This window comes from Ammospiza nelsoni, chromosome 10 (assembly GCF_027579445.1).
Source record: "Ammospiza nelsoni isolate bAmmNel1 chromosome 10, bAmmNel1.pri, whole genome shotgun sequence".
NCBI classification, from domain to species: Eukaryota; Metazoa; Chordata; class Aves; order Passeriformes; family Passerellidae; genus Ammospiza; species Ammospiza nelsoni.
In genome coordinates this window covers 4,361,237-4,372,575 of record NC_080642.1, presented here as the reverse complement: position 1 = coordinate 4,372,575, position 11,339 = coordinate 4,361,237, and the positions used below count along the sequence as shown (strand labels likewise).

Genomic DNA, 11,339 nt, shown 5'->3' with positions numbered 1-11,339 from the left:
AGTGCTGGTCTAACTCCCTCCGCCGCACCCAAGCGGCTCTCAGGCACCGCGGCCGCCTCAGCGGCCCAAGATGGCGGCGGTTAGTGAAGGCTGTGGGGAGGCGCCCCCTGGCGGCCGCTGAGCGCCGCTTCCGCAGCGCCCTGAGCCCGCCCGCCCCGCGCCGGAGGGGGCGTGGCCAGCGCGCGCGGGTGGGCGGGCACGGGAAGCACCGCCGGCACGCGGTTCGGGGGAGGGGCTGGAAGGCTACGCCCGCCCCCCCCCCCCCCCGCGGTATGGCCGCGGGCCAATCAGCGGCGGCGGAAGTGGAGGGGCGGGGCCGGACCGTGCGCGCGCTGCCCGCGCCGCCCCTTCCCGCCGGCCGCCGCAGTGGTGTCGGGCGCGAGTGCGCCGCGCCCGCCGCTCCCGCCCCGCTCCCCCGGCACCGCCGCGACCCCCGGCACCCCCCGATCCTCCTCACAAGGTAACGGGGGCCGCGGGGACGGGAAGGGAGGGGGGGCGAGGCAGGCCCGGGGGCGGGAGACCGGGGGCCCGCGGCACGTGGCGGGTCCCGCCCGCCGCGCACGTGTGCGGGGCGGGGGAGCCCGGGCCGCGCTCGCCGCGGTGCGTGGTTGGGTCCGCGTCCGTCCCCCTCTCCCCCTCCGAGCGCCGGGGCTCCGAGCCGACCCTCTCTCGTTGTCGCGCAGCCCCCCCGCCGCCAGCCCTCCCCCTCGCACCGCCATGGCCGACGAGCTCGACTTCACCACGGGCGATGCCGGCGCCTCCTCCACCTACCCCATGCAGTGCTCGGCGCTGCGCAAGAACGGCTTCGTGGTGCTCAAGGGGCGCCCCTGCAAGATCGTGGAGATGTCCACCTCCAAGACCGGCAAGCACGGCCACGCCAAGGTGAGCGCTGCCGGCCCGGCTGCCGCACAGCCCGCAGTGTGCGCTCCTGCGGCTCCCGGCTGGCCCACAGGCGAGGGTGTAGCGTTTCATCTGGCTCCGTGTCCCGCCTTTGCCGTTCTCGCACGGTGTCTCATCACTCCAGAGCTGGCTCAAGAGGTTTCGGTCCTGTAAAGCAGGAAGGATTGAGGACGGGGGGTTGGGTTTTTTCTCCCACCTTTAACTCGTTAACGCTTAAAAAAAATAATTCTTAACGCTCATAGGGACACAGTCAGTTTCTGTAGTGGGGGTAGAGTAAGTTCTGGAAGGGGGGCTGATGAAATCACTAGGGCGTGGTTGGGTTGTGCTGCCGCTACCCACCAGAGCGCTTCTGTGTCTGCCCGTGCCGGCAGACTTTTACAATTGCGGTGTTAGAGCAGGAGGGCCCGTGCTGTGTTACATAATCCCTAGCTCGGCGGACACGCGTTACTCTGAGGGCCCGCTCTGGCCCTGTTCTGCCGCCTTTGCCTTGCAGCTTCTTCCTTTATTCCAGCCCTGAGAGAGGAGTGCCCGTGTCCCTTTCTCAGCTGCTGTCTGGGGCTGCAGCCCTGCTGCCCAAGCAGTTGGCTCATGCAGCTGTCCAGAGCTTGGAGCAGGGCTGAAATCACCATTCATTCATTCATTCATTCATTCATTCATTCATTCATTCATTCATTCATTCATTCATTCAGCCACACTTTAGGGTGGGTGTATCAGAGTTTAAAGACAGATCTGTTACAAGCCTAGAGATTCGTAAGTTTCCACAACCTTGTGCGGTATGTGCAGAGGAGTAGAGTATTTGGATTTGTCCATGCTCTTCCTAGTTTTTTCCTTTATCCTTCCTCTTTTTTTTATGGCTTGTTTTAATAGACAGTTCCATATTTCTTAAATACAGAAACAGCTGTTAGAGGGAAAGGACGTGAAAAGAACTGGTTAAACTGGTCATCTAAGCTCTAGCTGCAGCAAGCATTGCAGCTGGCATGAAGGGAGGTAGGAGCTGCTATGATCTCTGTGCATGACCACCTATTTTCCCCTTAACTGCCTGTTTCTTCGAACAGCTAGATCTGGAAATAAACATGTTCTTAACCACTGTGAACTCTTAACTTGCTGCTGTAAATCCACAGAAGGCAGTAGAAGATAACAGTGGCTGGGCTTGCTCTCATGTAGGGTTTCTGTAGTGTGCTGTGGGAGGGAGTGAGAGGCCCCCTCTTGATGTGAGGGATGTTTTCATACCACAAGCAAAGGGTTGAGGCACAATCTGGGATTGCACATGATCTCGTAGGAAACTGAGTAGAACCAGCAATTCTGCTAGCAATAACATCTTGCTTCTCTAGGTCCAGCACTAACTGAAGTGATTTTTCTACTCCAGCACTAACTGAAGTGATTTTTCTACTCTTACAGGTCCATTTGGTTGGTATTGATATCTTCACTGGTAAAAAATATGAAGATATTTGCCCATCCACTCATAACATGGATGTCCCAAATATCAAGAGAAATGATTACCAGGTGAGTTAAGAGTCAAACGAGGCTTTATACTCTTAGTACCACACACAAACTCTATTCATCCCCAAATTTGCCTCTCAATAAAGTGCTGTTGTCAGAATTAATGGGACTTGCCTGTCTAGACATGACAAAGCTGAACTCATAGTGTTTACTGACTTGCTAAAACTGTCGAAACTCACTGATGGAGAGAGAGCTCCAGAGTGTATAACCAATCTCAGGTCAGAGTAGCAGTCTTTAAGCATGACAGGTAACGGACATAATTCATACCATGCTTTTTCTAGCTATTGTTATAAGGCTACTTCTGGATTCTTTGTGGTACTGGCATCCTTTAGAACATGGCGAGAGGTTTTCCCTGCTAATAAGTTAATATTAGTTAAAGGAGAATAAAGATCTCACATAATTAAATATGAACCTAAGCATAAATTGGTGCTTATAGTTTCACTCTTATACATGGGGTAGATGAATCCCCAGAACAGTCCTAAATGGCATCTGATGTGAATTTTAACTTGCCAAAGTTTTCCGCTCCTTGTGGGGAAAGTGGCTTTAGGTGACATCAAATAGTTTTGAAGTTCCCGAACTCTGCACTGAAATGAAGGGGGCAACTTCTGTAATGCCTTCTGTGATATAGTTGGTGAGCTCTTAAAAGCACAGTTAGTTGAGTTGTAAAATGTTTGCCATCTTCTCATTTCATTGGGAGTAGTTCTGATCAGAAGCTGACACATCCCCACGATCTGGAAAGCTGCAATTGCTTGACAGAGGCCAACTTCAGTGTTTTAGCAAACATTCTTTAGTGTCTTCAGGACAGCTGATGCTGTTGGAATAAGGTGTGGCCAGCCTGTCTTAGGACTCATACCTTCCAAGAAATTATTACTGTTATCTTGGTGGTCTATTGTTCTGGGATTCTGATTTTTTGGATTTGTAACGTGTTCAAATTCCCCAACCTGCTCTGTCAAAATAGTCATTCCCCTTAGCCCAAGCTTTTGGTTAGGCTGAAAACAGCATTATAAAAGGGGTCCATGTGGATGTTCCCTAATTTATTAGTGCTTATTGTAAATGATAGTATCTCACTGTAGAGATGCAGGTAGAGAAGTGTGTAGTTACACTGTTGTGTGTTTTGTACACTTTATACAAGCAGTGCAGTTGAGTGAATACCATTCCAGTTATTGTTTCTAATTCAGTGATAAAGAAAGCTGAACCATTGACCTGGAAGCAGGACATTTCCTAAATCACACAGATGGGATTTCTAGTGTCTCCTCTACTAGGAAGTAACCAGCAAAATTCTGTTGGTTCTTGATAGCAGAATGCCTTTTGCTACAGTTGCCCTACCTTTCAGCTGACTGAACTTCTGTTAAAAACGGATTTAAATAAAGGTTTTTAACTGTTACAGAGTACTAAAGAATTATTGTAACAGGTAGAGTTTACTGCCTTCTGCTTACATTAAGCTACTTACTACCTGCTGGTGTTAAACTTGTGAAAATGAACTTCTCTTTGCAGCTGATAGGCATTCAGGATGGGTATCTCTCCCTGCTGACAGAAAGTGGTGAAGTTCGTGAGGATCTAAAGTTGCCAGAAGGGGATCTTGGCAAAGAAATAGAAGTAAAATTCAATGCCAATGAAGATGTGCAGGTAAGTAGGGAGGGCAGACAAAGAACAGTTATGGTTAGTCCCACTTGATACAATGAAGAAGTCTTACTCTGATATTGACCACTTGTATCTCTTTGTGACGGGTGGGCTTGAGGGGTGCGGATTGGTCCGGACATTTGGACTGGAGCACTCAAAGGAGATGGGATAGATAATAAATTTGAAAGTTTGTAACTTCTAGGAGCACTTCCTGTGGGCTGGAGCTCACTCACCTCTGTGTCTTCTCTTGCAGATATCTGTCATAAGTGCAATGAATGAAGAATGTGCTGTAGCCATAAAGCCTTGCAAGTAAAGGAGATCGCCAGGCTCGGGCACCTGCTCAGGTCTGGACAAACCACAGATCTATAAATTTGGTCCTTATTGTCACCAAAGCTCTGGCCTTCACAAGCAACCTCATTTCCTTTTTGAATTGTTAAAAAGCAGTGCTGGATTCTGGATTAGTGTTGCAGGCTAACTGGCAGTTTTCAAAATCACTGAGATTTTAATTCCTTAATTGTAACTATTTTAACATTCCTGTGGGTTTCAGCTATGGATCTAAGAAACCAATCAGGTGTTACTAGTGGATATATTTTTATTTGCTTGAGCAAAACAGTGTTTGTCTGTATGAACAGACAAAATACAGTATTCAGGGGCTTTTAGATAAGCTGGTAGGTATCTAGGATTATAAAGTGACCTAGAGCACAAATAGTATTTTTCTTGACATCTTTAGGTAGAACTGACAATAAAAGTAGCTTTTTTTTTTTTCCTTTTTTTAAAGCTTAAGTACTTTGTGGATTGGGACTCTTGCAGAACTGTAGGTGCCAATCACAACTTTTAGACCAAGAAACTCAAGTGATCAGAAATGCCAGCTGGCTTGACCAAGCCCCAGTGGCCATGTGCAACTAAACTGTATTACCTCTGTTTTCTTCTTTGCCAACTTGTTGGCTTATTGTAACGATAAAATGGTTTAAAAAAAAAAGCCTACCTGTGGTTTAGGCAGGCCTTTGGAATATTGAGTGGATAAGACATAGATAGGTCAAGGGGACACAAAGGTGAGAATGGATGTTAAAGCTATAGACTTTCACTCGAGGCCTTTGTCAGACTTGAAAAATAAAATAGAAAAATGCAGTTCAATTGCTTTCCTTTATTATATTTATCTTAAACTATAAAAGGGTGACAAAATCCATGGGAATCTGTTGCAGTGCTTCCAGCTTTAGGTTTTAACCTTCAGGTTCAGACCATATTTTTGTAGCAGAGGGACCACATGTTTTTCAGAAAGTGGGACAAACTGTAGCATTGAGCCTAAACTAAATGCATGTGATTCATTTTTTAAAAAAATAAAACTATTGTATTTTCAAAACATAAACTTGACAGACGATACCGAACAACCATGGCTTCACTAGAAAAGTAAATAACTTGCTACCTAGTTAGGGAAGCTGGCTCCTGTCCTGGGGAGTTCTGAGTCATAGCAACATGCATGCATGCCTCTGACTATTTAGTAGCTTAACAAGGCTTCACAGCAATAGTTATGGAAGGATAATTAGCCTGCTCCTCTCTAAGGTGTTCAGCTTGAATTCTAAAACTTGGTGACTCTTCATGAGTGGGGAAACTTCCTTAGTCCCTGGCTCAGACCTCTCTTCACAGCTGATAAATTGTTTCCTGAACTTGCCTTAATGCTCAGTGGCTGATGGAGGATGACACAGAAGCTGCCCCGGACAGCGCACACAACTCACACTACTGGCAGCCAGAGTTGGACTCCATGCTGCTCTTAACTGCTTCAAATGTTTTCAGCTTCCTAGTTTGTACTCTCTAGTCCCCAAAGGGCTCGTGGCAACTGTCCTGAGCTGCCCTTGGCCACCCTGGGGCAGGGCTTAGCAAACCTTGGAGGTATAATGCAGGTGGCAGAAGCATGCATTGTCCACAGGCTTCCCACACCAGGGAGAGCAGTACCAGTGAAGGTAAAGACAGCAATAAATACACTCTGGTAATAAAGCACAGCTCTGGGACACCTGGCAGAGGTAGGACCTGCCACACGCTCTCACCTAGCACAAAACATGTTGCAGGTGAGCTGTATAAATAGCACCTTGACTGAAATGGCAAAGCTGCTTTTGAAGGAAGCTCTAGATTGAAATGCTTCTGGAATAGTTCTGAAGTGGAGGAGGAGTAGTTCAGGAGAGTCTGCACTGTGCTCCTATCTGCCTCTCCATCAAGCTGGTACCTGGAAGTCAGGCTTTGATGGCTCTGGAGGTGACTGTAAGCATTGCTGATGATGCTGGCAGCAAGCTGAGCTGTGTTGTGTCACATGGGAGGTCACAGGTTGCTATGTCCAACTAATGCAAGTTCTATCACCACATTACAAATACTTCCAACATGCTTGAAAACTACAAGACTTGAATTTGTCCTTGCTCTGGTAGTGCTATTTTCAGGTTCCTGTCTGTCCTCTGAAACCGTGTTGGAAGACAGGTTCTTGATGTCACTGGCCCACAATCCGAGCAGTTACTGGGACAGCTCTCTGGGACCAGGGCTGCTTTAAGCCCTGTTCCTGCGAGTGCAGTCCTGGGCTGACTGGAGTTTTCAGGTACCACAGCAATCTGAAGAGAGGTTTCATGACCTCCAGCTTGCTGGAAGAGCCCTCCTGGGGACTTCCAGACGTCCTTCTATTGCAACCTTCAGTTCTGCAAGATTTAAATGATAAGTACTTCATTATAGGTTTGTTCTTATATACTTAGTTGTCTTTGTGAAGCACTTCAGACACCATGGAAGTGCAGAGCATCATGCATGAAGTTTCCCATAGGTACATAAGCATGTCTTAAAGCATAATCTCCAAGTTTCAGTAAGGTTAAAAGTTGCTTCTAAATTAAAACATGTATTTGGAGCATTTTTTTTTCCAAAGTAAGACGCTTCAGTTTCCTGTCAGAATCGTTGCAACAAACTTTGTGATCAGTAGTCCATAGAGATGTGTATTTTTAATATCATAACCAAGTGCTTAGGGAAGTTCTCCTTTCATAGCTTTACTTTAAAACAGATCTTACCAGTGTATTTGTTCTGTATTACTGTCTTAACACTTAAATTGTGTCAAAACCATAAACTTCTTATAGCTGATGGCAATTGCTTTGAGTAAAGCCTGTGAACACAGGGAGGTGGTGAGAGGTATTTCCACTCCAAATAATGTGGTTTTTTATGGCACCTGTTCATTGAGTTTCTCTTACTACTTCACACAATTGGAAAGACTGCAGTGTTTCCTGCCTCAAATGTTGGCAAATAATACTTTGAGAATTCAGTAGATCCTTCTAATTTTTGCTTATAATGGTGGTTTTTCAACTGGGCTCTTGCTGGTTGAGCCATGTTCTCAGGGCTGTTTTTTTTTAAGCTGAAGTTCATTGTTTCTCTTGCAGGTTTTTCTAATCTGAAGTGCACCCAGAAAACGGTGCACGGTCTGTAGTTTCACAATACAGATAATTTTACATAATCTGTAAAGAAGTCAAGTTTGTTGACAGTTCTAACTCTTATGGTTACTGCAGGTCAGTCTCACAGAATTCAAAATTCAATAAATCCCACTATTACTATTTTTTTTTTCGGTTGAGTAATTAGAACGTAGTTTGTTACAGTAAAACTAAACTTCAGGCTATAAAGAGACCTTGTTGAGGATATTTCGAGTATCCACGGGAATGTCACTGAAGGTGTGGCTCTGGAGCGATCACAGCTCACCTCGAGGTGGCCGGAGGCTCTCCAGCACCTGCACCGTGGCCCTGCAGTATTTGGCGTCCGAGAGTGACTTGGTTTGTTGAACTCCAAGGAAATGTTTGCTGTGCTTTGCTGTATCGCAGACCCCTTTGTCCTGTGCTGTGTGTTGTAAGCGAACCTGGCTGCTGCTGCTGCTGCTCCCGGGGCAAACCCGGCCCTGCAACCGCGAGATGCGGCAGCTCCGGTGTCCGTTCGGGAAGCTCTGTTACTGTTCTCAACACCATGGAACCGATCAGGGGAAAGATTTGTACGTGTGTGTGTGTTTTGCTCCAGAAATAATAAAGGTGTCAGTGCTGTGGGGACATGGTGCTCGTTACAGTCACGGGAGCGCGGTGGGGCTGCCAAGGGCGGGGGGGCTTCGCGGCCACTTCCAGGGGCGGAGGCCGGGCGGTTGCGGTTCGTGCGGGAGGAAGAGGAAGGCGTGGGGCCGCGTCCCCTCCCGCGGGAGTAACACGAGGAAATTCCACACGGCATTCCCTTCCCCGGGCCGCCATCTTCCCGGGAGCGCCGGCGCCTCCCGGCGTGCCCCGCGCGCCGGCCGGCGCGGTGACGTCACCACCTGTATAAAAGCGTGGCGTGGCGCAGCGCACTTCCTTTCTGCGGGAGCGGCGCGGCGGGAGCGTCATGGCGCCGGTGAGAGCGGGAGGGAGGCGGCGGCGACGGCGGGGCCGGCCGGGGAAGCCGTGGGGCGGGTGAGGAGCCGGAGGCTGCCCGGTGCGAGCGGGGCTTTCCCCAGAGGGTTTCGTGTGGGAGCCGGCCGGGTCAGGCTGCGCCGGGCTGGCTGCAGTGAGCCGCGCTGGCCGGGAGGTGGCGCTCCCGCCGCCATGTGTGTCCCCCCTTTGGGTCGGGGAGTTTGTTAATGGTGAGGAATTTTTTAATGTTCTAGCAAAAGGACCGAAAATCCAAAAAGTCAACCTGGAAGTTTTGCCTTGACCTGACTCATCCTGTGGAAGATGGAATCTTTGATTCCGGCAATTTTGTAAGTCGTGGTTTTGCTCATACTAATGACGCATAGTTTAATAAAAGCCTTAGTGCAGCAACTGAGTTACAGTTGAAAAGCTGCGTTCTAAATGAGTTAAATCATCAACTGTTCTTTAAAATACTGTCATTAAAAAAAAAAAAGGGTTTCATAACATGCTTCATACTTGTCCATTAATAGAACTGTTTGAAATTAATTTCTGGTTGAGCATGGGGGGATTTTTTTTATAATTACGTGCTGTAAAATATTTTTGCGTAGTAAACATTTCTGTCAGGACCTAAGTAAATGGTGGTTTTTAATGTTGCTTCCTGACTAGGGTCCCTTCCCTAGTTCATACCTAGGGTGCCATTCCCTAGTGTTCTACTTCTTTAATATTGAAACAGGAGCAGTTCCTAAAGGAGAAGGTTAAGGTCAATGGGAAAACTGGAAACTTGGGCAACACTGTTCACATTGAACGTCTGAAGAACAAGATCACAGTGACCTCAGAGAAGCAGTTTTCTAAAAGGTTGGCATGGGTTTCATTCTGTTGTGTTTGTGGGGTTTGAACTGTGGGATGTTGGATGTAAAACCAGAATAATATAGCTTGGAACCAGAGTAATATACCTTAAAATCAGCAAGTCCAGCCATAAACCTGACACTGCTAAACCCACCACTAATCCATGTCCCATAAACACACATTAATATTCAGCTCTTGCCTGCAAAATTAATTCCAATTAGTGCACTTCTGATACTTGGAGAGGTGTTAGCTCTAACCTTCATAGCACTTGTAAATATTAGTGAAATGTGTAATTGAAACATTTATTATATCAGATATTTAAAAATCACTTTTTAAAAAGGCTTGATTGCTAATTAACGTTGACTCTAAGCATATTAATAGAGATACTTTATATAGGTCCTTGGCAGTGTATCAGTGGAAGATGGACCTTTAAAATAACACTGAATTAATACAGTGGGTGGCTGTTTGATTATTTAATTGGTTGTATTATAACGATTGTGTGCTTGATGTGGGTTGTTCCAAACAAACCCTTCAAGCCTTAAACTGTTGAGTTTGTTAGGACAAACAACAGCTGAGTGCACTGATGGGAGGTACACATCCTCCCCTTTGTTTGCTGATACAGGTGCAGCTAAATTTGTTATGTTAGACCAAGGTTTGGAACCAGTTACTAGTGCTGTCTAGTTTTTGGGATTTTGCTAGTATTATTCATTTAGTTAATTATTTATTCATTAGAGGTACAGATGCTCCCCTTTGTTTGCTGATACAGGAGCAGCAGAATCTGTTATGTTAAACCAAGGATTAGAACCAGTTACCAATGCTGTCTAGTTATTGGGATTTTGCTAGTATTATTCATTTAGTTAATTATTTATTCATTAGAGGTACAGATCCTCCCCTTTGTTTGCTGATACAGGAGCAGCAGAATCTGTTATGTTAAACCAAGGATTAGAACCAGTTACCAGTGCTGTCTAGTTGTTGGGATTTTGCTAGTATTATTAATTTAGTTAGTTACTCATCAGAGGTACAGATCCTCCCCTTTGCTGACACAGGTGCAGCAGAATCTGTTGTTGGACCAAGGTTTAGAACCAGTTACTAGTACTGTCTAATTACTGGCATTTTGCTAGTATTATTCATTTAGTTAGTTAGTTAGTTATTCATTAGAGGTACAGATCCTCCCCTTTGTTTGCTGATACACGTGCAGCAGAATCTATTGTTAGACCAAGGTTTAGAACCAGTTACTAGTACTGTCTAATTACTGGCATTTTAGTAGCATTATTCATTTAGTTAATTAGTTATTATTCCTTTAGTCAAATGAATAATAAATTCCTGCATATCTGTAGTGAAAATATGCTTTTATTGCCTGCTACATGAGAAATTTTCATATTTCTGGCTATAACTCTGTGGTACTGCCCTGCTCATGACATTGTTGTGGGTGGAGTGCAGACAGCAGCCCAGGGGAGTGTCCATTGAGAAGCTTCTAAGGTGAAATTGGTGGTTTCAGGTACCTGAAGTACCTGACCAAGAAGTACCTGAAGAAGAACAACCTGCGGGACTGGCTGCGCGTGGTGGCGTCCGACAAGGAGACGTACGAGCTGCGCTACTTCCAGATCAGCCAGGACGAGGAGGGCTCCGAGTCCGAGGAGTGAGCCAGCCCGCCTTCAACCTCGCTGCAGAGTGCAGAAGACTACAACATCTATTTATGAGAACACTTTAACTTATTGGTGAATAAAGGTTTTGTACCCTGTTGGACAGAGCGTGGTTGGTTTGCTGGTATTTTTTGTGGAGTTCTGATTAGAGAACAGCACGGGAATTGTTTGGTTTGCAGTTTTTCCTTGCACTGCCAGGAATCAGCTGTTCAGTTGGCACCAGTGAAAGTCCCAGTAATAAAAAACGGAGCCCTTTGCCCAGTATGTGTGTAGGACAGTTAAATCAATTTTTAATCCTATTGGTACAAATGCTTGTGACTAAAAGTACCTCCTCCTGTGAATTTATGTGAAAGTAATGGCAAGAAGAAGTGAAAATTCACTCAAATTTTCTTCACGGCCTCAGGTCAAATGCATTGTTCTCTTGGGGGTCAGTGCCTCTCAGCACAGAAAGTCCAAA

The 11,339-nt window shown here is 46.5% G+C and overlaps 2 protein-coding genes across 3 annotated transcripts; both read left to right on the top strand.

Moving 5' to 3' along the window:
* Positions 1-349: 349 nt before the first annotated feature.
* EIF5A2 (eukaryotic translation initiation factor 5A2) lies at positions 350-7,586 on the top strand. The gene is made up of 5 exons (XM_059479031.1): positions 350-460; positions 684-882; positions 2,299-2,403; positions 3,895-4,026; positions 4,274-7,586. Exons 2-5 carry the CDS (start codon positions 718-720, stop codon positions 4,331-4,333), a joined length of 462 nt encoding a protein of 153 aa, XP_059335014.1. The 5' UTR covers positions 350-460; positions 684-717; the 3' UTR covers positions 4,334-7,586.
* A 761-nt stretch (positions 7,587-8,347) lies between these two features.
* On the top strand, positions 8,348-10,990 carry RPL22L1 (ribosomal protein L22 like 1). Of its 2 annotated transcripts, XM_059479162.1 has the most exons (4): positions 8,348-8,397; positions 8,651-8,743; positions 9,127-9,248; positions 10,738-10,990. In XM_059479162.1, exons 1-4 carry the CDS (start codon positions 8,389-8,391, stop codon positions 10,880-10,882), a joined length of 369 nt encoding a protein of 122 aa, XP_059335145.1. In that variant the 5' UTR covers positions 8,348-8,388; the 3' UTR covers positions 10,883-10,990. The 2 variants fall into 2 exon arrangements, with proteins under 2 accessions (XP_059335145.1, XP_059335146.1); XM_059479163.1 differs by lacking the exon at positions 9,127-9,248 and having other exon boundaries at positions 8,361-8,397.
* The last annotated feature ends 349 nt before the right edge of the window (positions 10,991-11,339 follow it).